Genomic DNA, 16,939 nt, shown 5'->3' on the forward strand with positions numbered 1-16,939 from the left:
CTTGGCATAGCAAGTTCTTGGTAGATGTTACCTGTGAATGGTGTTACTACCACGTGGAGTAGGCCATTCAGGGCAGGGAACATTTTGAATCAGAGAAAATAGTTTCACCAGCTATTTCTAAAGTCTAATGGATTTCTTACTAGTTTTTCCTGAAATACCAAAGGCAGTGGGAGGTGAGGAGAGATGGCAAGAGGAAGTATAGAGATAAGGATGTCTGGCTTCTAGCCAACATTAATATCATATTTTATCTCAAGGCCCTTTTGTGGCCATTGTCCCCTTTGGAATAGAAGGGTGCAAAGCTGTCTTAGAATGTCTTTGGGTCCAGTTAGAACAAATGGGTCTCATTTCTCATGTCAGGGGAAGCTCATTGGCAGCTACTGAAAAGTGTTGGCAGTGTTGAGAAGGATTCTGAGGCTGTGTCCAAGCCTCATAGGAAAGAGCAGTGGGTTTGAGATCAGGTGAAGGGCAGCGCCTGCCCCTAGCGGGAGACTGTGGATTCCGGTCCTGTGCTGGGTCTTCCCGGAAACAGGCGCGCTCTTGACTTGCCCCTTCTTGCAGGTGGAAGTGATCAAGAAAGCCTATATGCAAGGGGAAGTGGAATTTGAGGATGGGGAGAATGGTGAGGAAGGAGCCGCCTCGCCTAGGAACGTGGGGCATAACATCTACATACTAGCTCACCAGGTATGAACTCCCCCCAGGGCCCTGGCCCGATGGTGCTCACCTCCAGTGCCAGAATTCCCAGATGCCTGTGCCCTTAAGCGTACTGTTCCCTTTCGGCTTTAACCCAGGGCTGTTTGTATTCATGATACTGTGGCTCCCAGGTATTGTTGGTAACCTGACCCAGTGTGCTGAGTTCCAGGACTCCAACTTTCCTCCGTGGTAGGGTCACATCCTCAGAAATCCCCTCTTTTCTTAAAAGCCTCTACACTGAGCAGTGACATTTTATGACTATCTGGACACAATTGAAAAGAGGGTTAGGCTTTTCATAAATATTGATGAGTCTGTCTTGACAATGTAAAGAAATAAACCTCAGCTGCCCTGCCTACCACATTTGGAAATCTTTGGGAACTAACTGGTAATTATGACCTCCTTCTGTTTGCCTTTTGGGGGGATGTAGTAACACTTCCTATCCTGGCACCAAAATGCCCTGTTTCGTAACTCTTTTCCCAAGTGGCTGGGCTTTTGAAGGTACTTCCTCTTTCGGGAGGTAGATGTGCTTTGAACTTGCTCATGTGTGGGCAGCCTGAAACTCTGCTTCAGGCTTGTGCTCTGTCCCTTTCACCTCTTTTAGGGATGGGAATCAGATATAAAGCAATGGCGGGATGGGGCCAGAGGTTGCTCCACCCTGCCATGGCATGCTGGCAGGAGAACAGAAAACTGTCTCCTGCCCCTCAGCTTCATTACCAGTGTTAAGCCACTGAGAAGGTTTTTGAAACATTCCAAAGGGAGGCACGGTGTGGCCATACGGAAAACTCCATCTCCCTCCTGCCTAGCTAAAGAAATCAGTGCAAGTGGGACCTCGCATGGGCACGAGCTTTCCATGCTATTCTGCTAAGCTCCCCAAATAGCTGCTTTGCAAAGCTCACCTTGGTGAGATACACTAAGACCCCTGCACCTCGGCCCTCTGCTTGCCCAGGTGGTTATGCATTCTTTATACCCGAGGGGCAACGGAGCATGTGTTCCTGTTGCAGAGAGTCATCAGCTCCCCTGTTTTTTGTACTTGTGTTCCAGTTGGCTCGGCACAACAAAGAGCTGCAGACTATGCTGAAACCTGGTGGCCAGGTGGATGGAGATGAAGCTCTGGAGTTTTATGCCAAGCACACGGCCCAGATAGAGGTAAACGTGGAGCACGCTCCGGCCCCAGGCCTGCGTTGAGGGCCCTCAGTGTGCGATGCCTGGTGCTGAAGCTGGCATGCTTTCATTTGTCTGAGTAACTGAATGTGTGAGTACCTACTATATGCCAGGTCTGGCACCCAGTGCTGAGTATCTAGTGATGGCCATGGCAGTCCTGATTCCTGCTTAAGGTCTACTGTACTGAGGAGGCAGACACCTAGCAGGCCCCACAAGGGGTTGGCGCCCATTATGAATTCTAACAAGACCATGAGGGTTGGTATAAGAAAGTCCATTAGAGGGACTGGCTGTAGATCGTGGTGGTCACAGAGGCCTGTTCTGAAGAATGATCTATAAGCACAGACCTTAAGAAAAATAAGAATGAAACAGGCAGAGCCCAGAGGGAAGAGCTTGTCAGACACGGAATAAGGCGAGTGGAGGGAAATACTAGGTGAGTGTGAGGAGCTGGAAGTGAGCGGGCAGGAGGGACAGTAGCTCGAGGTCAGGTAGGAAAGGCAGGCAGGCCCAGACCCAAGGAATCTCATCAGCCATCCTCATACGAGGTCTCGATGTCCCCTAAGAGCAGTGCTGAACTGTTGGAGCATTTTACACAATGGAATGATACGATCAGTTCTGCATTTCAAAAAAAAAACATGCGACAATCCTTACTAATCCCTGTGCGTGAAATGGGGTCATGCCCATTTTGCAGATGGGGAAACTAAGACCCAGTCTGTGCCACCTGGCCAGTGATCAGTGGCAGAGATGAATTTTCATCCAGGTCTGGCTGAGCCCACAGCCCTTGGGTACTTTTTATGTTAGTTGCATTGTCTCTTGGCACCCAAGGGAGCAGGCTTCTGTCTCCAGTCTCCAAGCGGAAAGGAATGGTCGGAGGAAATGCACAAATTCAATATCCATGCTGGAACAAAGGTTGTGAAGGATTTCCAGATTCTGCAGGGTCACATAATATATTCAGGATAGAGACTCTTTAAGAATATATTCTTATCTGCTATTTCAAGTCCCTGGGCTGTCCTAATAAAATGTGCCATTTCTCTGATTAGTTGACCATAACAGTGTATGTGGGCAAATGCTCTTGATTTATTAGTAATGACTGGAAGCTTGACGGAAACACCATCTCTGTCCTCTGGAGCCTTAAAAGACATGCTTTAGGTGTTGCAATATAAGATGTCAGAGGAGAATAGAACCTTGGAGGTCATCTCACTAAGCTCCTTGATTCACCCGGGAGAAGACAAAAAGCTTGATCAGGTTAAGAGGTGTGAACAAGGTCACCCAGCCTGAGGTGGGAGAAGGGTTGGGATATGTTCTTCTGCCTCCCAGTTAGAAGTCTGCAGACAAAGGTGCCGGCAGATCTTAAATGATAGAGGCAAATGGCCAGGCATGGTATCCCTCTCTCTCAAATCCTGCACTGGGCCAGCCACCCATGTCTTCTAGTCACCCAAGGGTGTTACTTTGCAAAGGCAGAGAACACTTTGTTACTCCCTGGGCTTCTTCACAGACCTTGGGACCCTTTGGGTCTCTTTGCTCTGGTGAGTGAGGCTACTGGATAGCCCTGGAGTCTAGGACTCACTTCCTGCCAGGAGGCCTCCTGTCTCCTCCTTTCCCTCCTGATGCTAAACACACCACTCAGATCATATTCCTCCAGCCTGAGGAGATCCAGAGCCCACTTGACTATGTGAAGCAGGCAGGCTCTTGACAGGAGGAGTCCTGATCCTGCGCGTACACCAGGGTCCCCTACAGAGCTGACTCGTGTCCAGGTTCTAGTCACCTGTATACCACAGTTGACTTACAGACCAGAATCAGTGTGACAGTGGATTCCTATGCATTGATCTCTCCACCTAGATGTGGTAACCAGTGGTTTGAGGACCATGTCTTGCAGAATTTATGGAGGCAGAGCGTGGGAACCTGTCTCACCTCTGAGAGTTTCCCACTGCCGCATGACCTGAGTCACCTATCTTGCTGCGTCAGGGAACAGAATTGTTGGGAGAGTGAGAACTGGATCTTCTCGTTGGACCTGGGCCTCACCTGACTCCTCTGGCCCCTCGGAAGGAAGAATGGAGTGAGGCCGTGACCTTACTGAGTGGCAATCCATACCCCTTTTGAAATCTCTACCCCCCGGGACTGTGACTCAATACAGTGTACTGGAATTTGAACAATCCCAGCCAGCCTACCTCCCCTGTGAGGACGGAGCTAGTCCAGTAAGGGCAAGGAGAAGCCCTGTGAGGTGTCCACGCTGGGTGGGGCCCAACAAAGCTCATTTAAACTCCAAGGTGTGCTGTACCAGCATCGCATGGATAGGCTGGTTCAGGCAGGGTACATTTCAGATGCTGTGACAAGTGAGAGACAGGAGGTCACTACACGTGGATAAACCAAATATCTCTTTTCCACATTCTTGTCTAGGAAAAAAATCCAATTTTTCTGTCAGAGAAAGGACATTAGGTGAAGTTTGTGCCACAGTTCTGTCCAGTCTGGAAGCCACTAGCCATGTGTAGCTGTTTATATTAAAATATTCAGCTGCTCAGTGGCATGAGCCACCTGTGCAAGTGCTCAGAGGCCACGTGTGAGTAGTGGCCTGCCTTTTAGACAGGGCAGAGACACAGGTGTGGAGCCACGCGGCATCACAGAAAGCTCTCTTGGACAGGCCCAGCCTAGCACCCCGTCTGAATGTGTGCACAACACACAGTTTAAATTGTTCCAGGCAGAACTTAGTCACAGGAAAAGTAATGGGTCTGAGGTTCATGAAACACTCCTCTAGACTTATCAAACGGTTTTCTCTATCAATCTGAGAGACATGATCCAGTTCAGCAGTTAAAAGATCAGAGAAGACTCAAGAACAGGAATGTATTATATACATTCTGGACGTCTGAGCCCAGGGCCGACAGCAAGTATCTTGAGTGAAAGGTTTTGAAAGATGACTGTGTAAATGCCACTCTTTCTCTCCCTAGATTGTCCGGTTAGACCGGACCATGGAACAGATCGTTTTCCCTGTGCCCAGCATATGTGAATTCCTAACCAAGGAGTCAAAACTGCGGATATACTACACAACGGAGCGGGATGAGCAAGGCAGCAAGATTAACGACTTCTTCCTGCGCTCCGAAGACCTCTTCAACGAGATGAACTGGCAAAAGAAACTGAGAGGTGGGCCGGCGGCCCCTCTGCAACAAGGGTTCTGGGGTTTCCGAGGCCTGGGCAGGCTTCCTGGTGGGTGCCTGGATCTCAAGGAGCAAACTGGTGCACTTTCTAGTACTTTCCACCGCTGGGCACTAGGAAGACCCAGACACCTTTATGGCAATAGCTGGGCTGCAGCCTCAGGAAGGGGCCTCCACTGAAAGGCTGCCTTCGTGCAGCATCTGACAGGATCAGATTAGAGGGCTCTGTGGGGGGACTTTGGCAATGTCTTTTGTGGTATCTTGATGTAGGAAAAAAAATGGAAGGGAATGAAGGCCAGGCCATGAGCTGTCAGAATGCTGCACCAGAGTAGGAAGCTCAGCCAGCCTGGCTGCTCATTTCCTAGCTCACTGCTCGGCAGACGCTGCTCTTTCCCTCCGAGAGGGTAGCTCGGGTTTTAGGCTCGAGTGTCCTTTCACAGGCATTGTGAAAGTGCCACGTGAGATGGGCCGCTGCTCACCAGCAAGTCCTGTGGCAGAGCCCAGCCAGTTGGGGGTTGAAATTACTCTTCGAAAACACTTTTATAGGGCTTCCTAGCTCCTGGTTTTCATTAGGATTTTATTGTGATCCTTCAGTACCGACAGTGTGCTCTGCACCGGCTGTTGTGACCAACTTAGAAAGGATCGGGGGTTATTTCTGTCTGTCTGTCAGGAGCCAGGTTTTTTATTTGAAACCCTGGGATTGCAGCCACAGTTGTGATCTTTGGGCTCTTTCTACGATGCGGGGCTCCAGGAGGGGAAGCTGTGTCAGAGGTCAGTTTCGGGGGAGAGTTTGTCCCCTTGCTGCTGCCCACCAGTCTGAGCCAGCCCAGATCAGCCTGACTGACTGTGTGCTGCTGCTGCTGCCTCGGTTCTTTTCTCCCTGCATCCCTGGATCTGGCTGGTGGCAGAGAGGGTTGGGCAAGCAGGCTGACCAGCAGGCCCTGTTCTCACCCTGACCCCCTACTCCGTTCTCACTCATCTCTTAGGGGCACCTCACTGTCCAGCACTTTAGCATTATAAGATATTTTGGTGGGCCAAACCCATGCCTTACCTAGCGCCATGCTTGATGTCTGACAGGGGCCAGGGGGCCATTGGCAGCACAGCATGCATGTCCCTCTTGGCAGGGACCACAGCAGACTCCGTAAGATTCTTCCCACGATCCTTGTGTCCTGGGAGCTCTTCCAGCTCAAGCATCAAGAGGAGTGACACAGCTCCATGCTCAAGGAATAAGAAAAAAGGGATCCACAGAGCCATCCATTTTGTACTCTGGTATTTTCAGCTATCATGTTAACCAGAAGAGAACTTCCTCTTATTGCTTTTTTTTCTTCCCTGGGATAGTCTGTGATTCCAGCTTTAGGGAACATTCCTGAATTCATATATCCAAACCTCCATAATAGTTACTAAAACTGTCAATATATGGGATCTACTAAGGAGACTGGTCAGATATATTCATTCTTTCAGAATTGCTTAATATATATATATATACATACATATATAACATATATAAATAATATATGTAATATATTTGTAAACACACATATATATGTATCTTATGTCCATATATATACAAACACATATAAATAAAATAGGCTGTCCGAGAGCCTTATGAACCGACAGAAGGGTGTTCATCTTTCCTGGTGAAGTGAGACTGCTCATCACCTCTCTCTGGGGTGCTGTCTTCAGCCCAGTGTAGTAGGAAGACCTCGGCCCCAAGAGGTGGAGGATCATAGTTCCCTTCTACTCCTGCCACTTGCTGGCTCTGTGGCCCTGGGCAGATGACCTAACTGCTCGCAGACCCTCTAAAGTGGGGAGGAAAGACCACATGCTCGATTAATTGCAGAATGACTCTCTCATCATTCCAAGATTTACACTGCACTGTAGCTAATACCTTCTCTTATTTGGTCTGTCTTTGTTTCAAAAACAGCTTTTGTTGCAGCAAAGCTTAAAGCCAGCTATAGTTGCCAACTGAAAGATTTTTAATTGGCCTCACAGCTATCTGCTTGTAATAAAAAAATTAAAAATAATAACTGAATTAAACATGATTTACATATTTAGGGGTGGAGAAATCTACTAATTAGAGGTGCAATTAAAATGAAATAAGTTTCTCCTCTAAGTAGCTTATTTCTCTTTTAATACATCTGCAGAAAAGATTTTTTTCTAACTTACTCATGCAGCTGCTTTTTACCTTTACCTGAAAGAACCACAGAGAATCACCTCTGCTCTGGTCTGGAGCCAGGCTCGGTTACAAAGTGAGGCCCTCTGGAGACTGAGGTTGCTTAGTATTTTCTTCTGCAAATGTTATAAGGTACTCAGTTTCTACACTTTTATGAAATCTTCCTCCCTGCTCTACTCATGCAACATACACACACTTACACATGACACATGCACGCATGCTCACACACACACACACCTTCTGGGTATTCACATCCTCTCCTGACTGCCTCTCTGGCACCTCCTCTGCAGCTCCTAGACCCGGTGAAGTGAAAACTCCACAATAAGAAAACTAGGACACAATGAAAGAGGAAATTGAGGCAGAGCTGCATGTGCTGACACTTGTTTGGGGTTTTCCCTTATGATTATCACGTGAGTTGGAGCAAAGCTGGGAAAGTCTGCTGCTCAGTATACATGGAGTGCAGTCATCAAGTAAGAACCAGTTCAAACAAACAACAGAAATCAGGAAAGAAGGTTACCAGCAGATACCCTGGGTTGCAATTATTTAAACTGTCCTGCTTACCTGGGATCAGAGCAGCCTGTCTTTTTGCTCTCAGGTAGCAGGTGAATTGATGCAGATACATTTTAACCCCGAGTGAGCAGAAAGCATGCTACAGGGTACAGGGGGTCCTCCACAGTGTATAAGCTGTGATTCCTTCCTGTGACAACTTATGGGACAGGCAACACAGGAGTATTTCTAAGTGGCTGTAATTTAAGTGACTAATTATGAGCAAGGCCGTACTCAAGCAGTGACACATGGTAGAAATGTGGGAAAGGCAGGCTTCTGAGAAAAGGTGGGATGCGAATAGCATCTAGAACGACAGGAGGACTTGGATAAACACAAGGCTAAGAGATGGGGAAAAGGGAAGGTGTGTTTATTTCCTCTTGCTGCCGTGATGCATGGCCATAAACTTGGAGGCACGGACAAAATGCACTTATTATATTACTGTTCTGGAGGCCAGAAATCTGCAAAATGTTCTCCGTGGGCTAAAACCAAGGGGATTCCTTTTGGATTTTCTAGCCTTTTCCAGCTTCTGGTTGTGTTCCTTGGCCCCTTCCTCCATCCATGAAGGCAGGAGTGGTCAGGAGAGCCATTCCCACGCCATATCACTCCAACCCTGCAGCCTCCCTCTTTCACTTATAAGGATGTTTGTGATTACATTGGGCCATCTAGATAATTCGGGATAATTCCTCTACCTCAAGATCCTTAACTTCATCACATTTGCAAGGACCCTTTTGCCATGTAAAGTGACATATTCACTGGTTCCAAGAACTAGGATGTGGACATCTTTGGTGGGGAACCCTTATTTTGCCCACCGCAAAAGTTATGCTAGTTGCATTATACTGCTGTGTAGTAAGTTGCCGGAAAATTTAGTGGCTTAAAACAACAAATACTTATTTTCTCATAGTTTCTCAGGGAAGGGAATTTGTGAGTTGCTTAGCTGGGTGCTGACTCAGTGCCTTAGGTTGCTGTCCAGGTGTCATCCAGGCTACCTCCATTCCCAGTGCTTGACTGGACCCAGAGGATCCCCTTTGAAGGATGTCTAACTCACGTGGCTGCGGGTGGGAGGCCTCACATCCTCTCCTTGTGGACACAGGGCTGCTTGAGTGTCCTCACAACATGGCATTGGCTTCCTGAGAGCAAATGACTGATGCGAGAGAGCGTCCATGTGCAAGGAAGAAGCCGCAGTGCCTTGCACGACTTAATCTCAGAAACATGCCCCTCCCTTCTGCCATTTTCTGTTTCTTAGAAGCAAGGTGCTAAGTCCAGCCCACCCTCAAGGGGAAGTGGATTGACTGCACCCCTTGAAGAGAGGAGTATTAGAGAGTTTGCAGACATGGATTTAAATCACTGGAGAGGAAGTACACGCAGGCCGAGGAGTACAGGATGTGTTCAAGGAACTGTCACTAGACCATGCAGACCATGAGGAAGTGGAGTGGCAGGAGAGTTCTAACAGGTAGGCAGGGATGCAGTCCCATGTGCCACTGAAGGCAGAAGACCCTGCCCATCAAGGCTGGTTTGTAAGGATCTTCTTATACCTGGAGGGAGACCCAGTTGACTTGAAGGACTGAATCTGCTTTTTCAAAATGACACTACAGTTTAAGTAGGATGTCAGCCTTATAATAAGATTTGTTTCTGAAGACCCTTTATTATAATTAGATGAATGCACCCCACAGTGGCTACTCTCACATTTGATGTTGAGAACTCCCCCTTGAAGAGAATGCTGGCCTACACATCGCCGAGCTTTGCCATTTCCTGTCTTTTTTAACTTACTCTTGTGAGCCTTTATACATCCACTCATGTGGAGAGGATGTAATAGATTCCTAGGCACCCATTACTCAGCTTCCAAAAACATCGACCCTTTGCCCTTCTTGCCATCCGTCTCTTCCATCCTTTTCTGGAGTTCTCATATCCAGATCAGAAAAGGGCTTCAATCCCCACAGAAATCTATGTAACTATTGTTTCCAGAGCAGTTGATTTCTCACCTTAAATTTGCTGCAGCAGTTAACTTACAAAATATCTGTTGTTCAACTGAATCCCGGCCAGCCCCTCTATGGAATGGTGACGTGAGCCATTTATCTTTATCCCTGTCACTGGCCTCAGAGGATCACTAACCTGGGTGCTGAGGTCTCCACAGCTTCCACCCTCTGCTGGGGCCTCAGTTTCCCTTATTTATAAAATGAGAGATTTTAAACTAGATGAAGCTGGGAGCTCTAAAACTCAATAGTTTGGAAACCTTGCCTTTTACCAAGTGCACACTTAACAAGCAATGATTAAATTCCTCAGGGCTCCATTTAACTGTGCCATAACTTCATTTTGGATAGACGCGCTCAAAGGTTTGGCCGCTGCTATAGGCTTTGTTACAGGGCCATCAGATTCATCACTGGCCGCTGTCCTAATGTTAACTGGTGACCTCACTGGCAAAGAGAGTTCACAATGGAGATCCACTGTCACATGCTCCTCAGTTTTCTGTGTGTGGGGATAACATTGAATGAGACCATCTTTTGGAAACTTTGCCTCTGGCATGGGGACTGAAATTATTCCTACTACATCTGTTTTTGAGCATCAGTCTAAGTGTAAAGTGCCACTGAGGAAGACTTCTGGGGAAAAGGATGCACCATGGCACACTGCGTGGCCACAGGCCTGTTGCTCTAACACTGAGAATGCCCTGCGAGCGTGCTGTCACCTGTAGGGAGCAACGGATTATGTTGGCAGCGATACTGAAAGTAGCTCTTGCCCCTTAGTGATAGCCTCGGTGCCACACCCTTTCTCCGCCCGCAGCCTTCAGTAATGCATACCGTGCTGCAGACTACCCAGGTAGCAGCTCTGCTTCTCCGTTCCCTGCCTCGCCAGGGTGATACCAGACTTCAGGAAAATGGCAAACAACTCAGTATGGGCAAAGGGATCGTGGTCTTGCTTTTAGGCACTCGAGAGTCAGGAAAGATTTTTGAGCAAAGAAGGGGTGTGGGAATGGGCCAGCTGGGCCAGCTCTGAGAGCTGGGTGTCCGGCCCCACCAGTGGCCCACACTTCTAAAACCTAATTAAATGCTTGGGTGTCTCCGGGCATCTCATCTGGTCCTGGAGGCCTGGGGGGAACTAAGGACTAAGAGCGTGAATGCTCATTAGCCCCCAGATTCCATAACGGATGGTGTTGACTGGGACATCGTGGCTTTTAGACACTTGAGCTTTTCTGCTTTTCTTCTCTTCCTTGTCCCCAAATACATCTTCTGTTCCAGCAAGTACTCCAAACAGAAATAAACCAATCTGATGTCATTAGCAGCCTGTGAGTCAACTTCAAAACAAACGGTCTTTTTTACTGTTGTGGTGAAAAGTGGGAACAGAAGCGGACTTGGGGGGCAGAGCAAGACAAGGGCCGCGCGGGAGTCCCTGCATCCTGGCTCGCAGCCCCGAGCCTCACACGGCTTCCTTATTTCCGCAGCCCAGCCTGTTCTGTACTGGTGCGCCCGCAACATGTCTGTGTGGAGCAGCATCTCCTTCAACCTGGCCGTCCTGATGAACCTGCTTGTGGCGTTTTTCTACCCATTTAAAGGAGTCCGAGGAGGTACCCATATCTTTTTTTCAAGGACACTCCTAGAAGCAGTAGGAAAGCTATGGCTTGCTTCTCACATGTGACCCATGGAAGTATTGGCACGATATGTAGGACCCCAGTTATCCATTTTCAAGACAAGATGAGATTGTAGCTTTTACCACATGTTTAGTTCTAAATCTAACTTAAAATAATACATATGTTGGCTCCGTATTTATTTACCAGGGAAGAAAGAAGAAGCTGTACACTATTAAACCTGTAAGAAATCATTTTATCAGCCTCCTTGTTTTATATGTTGAGAAACTATGTCTCAGGGAAGTGGAGAGATCCAGGTAGTCGCACAGCTAGTTAGTGGCAGAGCTAACCCTGGAACATAGGTACTGTGATGCTCAATCCAATATATCACCCTCCCCGGCCCCATACCATACTTCTGAAATTAATTTCAGCTAAAGAATTGGTAAGGAATTTCTCGAATTTTTTTTTTCTGGCAAGGAGTGGAGGGGAGCAGAACCTGAATGACTGCAGACTGTACATCCTTGGATGTTTAGCCTGTTAAGAGCCACGTGCCATTATTCATATAATGGACCACGATAAGGTCTTGGTGGATTTCCCCCACCACCATCTCCTCCCAGTCATCTGTATGCACATGCTACATATTTTGCTGAGAATAGGTGAACAACTCAGGAGGGGCATTTTGCTGTCTGGGCTTCTCAATTTGCCTGATGGTGTTCTGGAGTCATTCACACTGGTGGGGCTCAGAGTCAGCAGAAGCTCTTTTTGTATTACACACCCACAGCCCCCTTTGTGAAACCCACTACAGCCTCCAGGCAGGTCTGCTTTTCAGCTAAATTTTTCACAGAGTGTTTTGGCAAATCACCTCACATACATAGGTAGCAACCTGCTGGGAGCTGCCTTGTGTGAAACGTATGGGATAAAGAGCTCAAAACTAAGATATAACAGCACAGGAGTGAGTTCTAGGCTCAGCCCTTGAGTCCAGTAATATAGATGTGTATGCATAATAAAACAGCATGTGTATGTTTAAGTAAAGTTAATTTAAGGACCAATTTAAAAGCAGTAACGGGTTATGTGGTATGTATGTGTCTGACTTACCCATTTGAGGAGTTAGCTTTTCTGTTTGGCCTTAAGTTTTATTGAAAGCTCCATTTGAGTGAATTTTTTCCCCAAAAAAGCACTACCTAAACACAGGTCCAGGGGACTTTTCCTTTTCAATGCCATGTCAGGACTCATTAACTGCCTCTGTCCGAAAAGATTTGGTGGGTCCACAGGACCACAAAGTTTTCTCTGAGGGGACATCTTAGCCAGGCTGCCAGTGACCCGAGGTAAGACTGTGAAGTGGTCAGCCAATGGCTCAGTCAGAGGTGACAGCCAGGCCTCCTGTCACCTCTCAGGAGTTACTATGCTCATCACAGCAGATTCTTCAATCATTACTTTAGATGTATTTTCATTTACCCTCCAATTATTTAAAAATACTTAAAATCAATTTTTATTACATGTCTTGACCATTTTCTTCAGTGGTCACTTGGGGCGGCCCTGAGGCCCAAGTTTGGGGAGAGTTGGCCGACAGCTGCCCTCCCCTTCTGTGATGAACCTCGTCCAGTGAAATACCTAGGTGTACCACTTGCCCAGCATGCGACCCTGGGCAAGCCTCTTCAATTGGTCTGCTTTATCCTCTCTAAAAGGCGCTTAAATTGTCCCAGTGGTTGTGAAATCTTGGTGTGGATTTGGAAATCCCTGTGGACTTCAGGGCCCACCTGGGATCTTTGGGGCATCCAAGCTGGAGACCCACTGGATGCGGTGACTCCTAAAGGTCCCTCCAGCCCTCCAGGCCTCCAGCCGGGGTTCTCAGTGTGGCAGCAGGTCTGACTGATCTGTAGGAGGCTAGGCTTCCTGTTTGGCAGCATGGGCTTTAGAACTTCATGTTGACAGACTAAACAGAAAGCATAATTGGATCTCCTGAGAGAGAAGGAGCTTGATGTTTTTTAAGGAAGCCTTTTCTGTTATATAGTGACAGAGATCACCTCAAGCCCATCAATTCATGCTCAGAGAGACTCATTTCATTCTTTTCTAAGATGTGTTGGGGGCATTTCCTCTACTCCACAGCTAACCATCTTTAAGAGGGGGGTTGTATTAGCCCTACTTAGAAATAAGATCTGGTTGGTTAGATGTGAAGGTACTTTGGGATCAGTATTTGTTCTTGTTGAATCCTAAAACCAGAATCTGAAAAACATCCCTCTTGAATGTGGTGATAACCTTGTATGAATGCTGATGGGGCTTTATGGGTTTATAAGGCCTATGGTTGCCAAGAACACCAGTGGCCTTAAAAGCTCCTTTTCAGAAGTATAATTTGCCCCCTTTATTTCAGAACTGAAAAGTCACACAGTCTTTAAAAAGCATACAACTAGGGCTGCTTCTGATTTTTCACTGAATTTGTGAGTCTGCTGTGATGATTAAGGCAAATACAGTACTGCATTTTAAACTGTCTTACGTTGAAATTTTCAAGTATACACAAAAGTAGGAAGAAGATACAATGAAGTGTCATGTACCTATCAGCCGAGCTTTAACAATTACCAACATCTTGCCAATATTGTTTCATCTATCCTCCTATTATATTTCCTGAAAGATTTTAAAGAAGTATGGACATCTTGTTGTTCTGCCCATAAATATTTCAGTGTAACTCCAAACTTAATAATGATATTTAAAAATATGCATAATAACCATACCATTCTCATTTAACAAAACAAATACTAATTATATAATAGCCTGTCTATATTCATGTTTCTCTAGTTGTCTCAAAGATGTCTTTCTTTAATTGGATTTTTGGAGTCTAGTATTATTTCTCAACATTGTTTTTATGTGGGTAAATAGCAAGTTTTTATATCAGCCCCTTCAGGATTTGGGTACAAGCACTGTACTGGTTACAATTATTATACTGAGACCTTAAGAGTCAGTTTAAGATGGTGAGTAAACACTTCAGAAAATGAAAAACAAAGCCATAGACTGGGAGAAAATATTTACCATACATACATCTGACAAAAAGCTTATATCCACTATATATAAAGAATCCTTACAACTCAAAAGACTATAAAATTAAAATAGTGGGCAAAAGATTTGATCAGATACCTCACAAAACAAGATATACAAATGGCCAATAAGCACATAAAATGTAATTTAACATCAGTAATTATCAGGGAAAAGCAAATGAAAACCAAAATAGCATAGCCCTAGAAACCTACTAGAATGGCTAAAATTAGAAAGACGAACAATATCATGCTTTGGAAAGACTGATGCAGAGTAAGTGGAACTCCCATATATTGTTGATGGGAAGGAAAAATGATACACTTTGGAAAACAGTATGGTAGTATCTTATAAAGTTAAAGATATACATAGGATCCAAAAATCTACTTATATGTATTTGTCCAAGAGAAATGAAAACATACACCCCTCTAAGATTTGTACTAGAATGTTCCCAGTAGCATCTTTCATTACAGCTCCAAACAGGACACAGCCCAAATACACATCAGTTGTTGAGTGAATAAATAAATTGTGGCATATCCATCTTAATGAGCCACAACTCAGCATTAGAAAAACAAAATATTAATACACACAATAGTTTGAATGAATCTTAAAAATGTACTAAGTGAAAGAATAAAAGGGTTCCCTACCAATAATTGTTTTTTTCCATTTTTATGAAACTAGAATATGCAAAGCTACAGAGATAGATGGTAGATGAATGGCTGCCTGGGGTGCAGATGGGACAGTGCATCAACTGCAAGGGGCCCCAAGAAGCCTTTTAGGGTGGTTAAAAATGTTTATCTGGATTGTGTTGGCAGCTATATGTGGTTGTGTGATTATATAGCTGCCCGAAATCATGAAATTGTACATTCAACTTGGGTGGATTTTATGTGCTTCTTTTTAGACATAGTAAAGACAATTGACTTGAAAGGCATGTAGACTGTAGCCATTTGTTCTGTCACTTTAGGCAAGATAATGTAACCTAAGACTCAGTTTCCTCTGAAGGAAAATGGATATAATAGTACCAACTTCATAGGGTGATCAAGAGGACTGAATAAGTGATACCAATGTAAAGACCTTAGTATGATAACTAATAACTATTAAATGTACAAAAGTGATGCAGATGCCTCAATTATCTATTTCGTCCCAAATTTCTGAAAAACTTCTGCCTCTTTGTGCCCATTTCCAATGGGGTTTTCCTTCTGAAGGCTATTCAGAGGGAAGAGGAAGTGCTTGGGGCTGGAGGAAAAATTTTTTGAGAGAAAGCACACCTCAGTGGGGGCACCCTAGGGGAACTAGGGCAGCAGTCAGCTTGTGGGGGACTGTGTCCTGCAAGAGGACCCCTTTCCTGGGTGGTGACAGTCCTGGCACTTCTGGAGAAGTAAAACGCCTTTATATAAGTGGCCTTAATCATGTAGTGCTGCTTGTTTACATCTGAGAGAGACTCAAAATGTGACAGCATGTGAAATAGGGTGTTTTTTTTTTTAATGAGTGTTTTACAGAACTTTATTTTTAGCCACGGTGGCTTGTGTTATATAACCAGCCATCTCGTGGGACACTCTAAATAGAACCTGCAGTAGCAAGAGATGACAGAAACTGGTATAAGCTCTTTGACTACAAGGATAATCTAATTGTATGATGATGCTAATGATATGGAAGTAGCCTTCCTCCTTCCCTGGAAGAAATCTGACTCAGGCGGGGGCCCTCAATTCTGCTTTGCATACTTTTCATAGAATTTAGAAGTTTAGGCTTCCAGTTCGCTTTCCTAAGACGGAAGTGTGACACATGTATGAGTTTTAGTTACTAAACCAACTCATGTGATGGGTGCCTACTGGGTGTCAGGTGCTCCCCTTGGGGAACTACAGGGAGACACTTGGGAGGGGCCGATGGGGGCAAAGACGAGCAAACTGACCACCAGAAAGTAGTGTCCTATGGATTGACTGGTGGGTACAGAGAACACAGGAGGAAGGACGACCGGGATGGTGGTGTAGGAGGAGGAGATGGGAGGCTTCCTGGAATAGGGGATATCTAAGCTGAGACCTCAGAGGAATAAGAGAGGCAGAAAAATTTCTCAGGTAGAAGGAACACATGTGAAGCCTTGGAGGTAAGAAAACGTGAATGTGATGGGTTATGTCTGGGGCAGAGAATTGGCACAAACAAGGCCAGAGAGGTTACTGCAGAGAGTGTTGCTAACCCACTCCGGCCTGTCAGTTGTGCTTGGTGACAGCGGTGCTGTGTGTGACCCCTGCCCTGTCTCCCCAGGAACCTTGGAGCCACACTGGTCGGGGCTGCTGTGGACAGCTATGCTCATCTCTCTGGCCATCGTCATTGCACTCCCCAAGCCCCACGGCATCCGGGCCTTAATTGCTTCCACGATTCTACGGTTGATATTTTCCGTTGGGCTACAACCCACATTGTTTCTTCTGGGGGCTTTCAATGTAAGTAGGAATATCTTCATAGCCACTGTTGTGTTTCCATGCAAAAAGGAAAGCCTTCCATTTGGGTCCCTAGAATCCTGGCTTGTGTGGGTCCTTTGTTACAAGGGCAGAAGAAAGGGGGAGTGGCAGGGGACATGGCCTCTGAACCTGCTCAAGGCACAGGAAATCTCTTGATGAGTTACCTGGACACTGATGAGCTCATTTTTAGGGAAGT

General features: G+C 46.0%; 1 protein-coding gene across 1 annotated transcript in view; it reads left to right on the forward strand.

Moving 5' to 3' along the window:
* Positions 1-16,939, forward strand: part of ITPR1 (inositol 1,4,5-trisphosphate receptor type 1) — a 296,128-nt gene that overhangs the window by 239,315 nt on the left and 39,874 nt on the right. Inside the window, exons 50-54 of the mRNA XM_073230964.1 lie at positions 559-681; positions 1,732-1,836; positions 4,791-4,983; positions 11,147-11,269; positions 16,550-16,725. Coding sequence (XP_073087065.1) covers positions 559-681; positions 1,732-1,836; positions 4,791-4,983; positions 11,147-11,269; positions 16,550-16,725 — 720 coding nt within the window. The remainder of the gene's footprint in view (positions 1-558; positions 682-1,731; positions 1,837-4,790; positions 4,984-11,146; positions 11,270-16,549; positions 16,726-16,939) is intronic.

Source organism: Manis javanica, chromosome 3 (assembly GCF_040802235.1).
Source record: "Manis javanica isolate MJ-LG chromosome 3, MJ_LKY, whole genome shotgun sequence".
NCBI classification, from domain to species: Eukaryota; Metazoa; Chordata; class Mammalia; order Pholidota; family Manidae; genus Manis; species Manis javanica.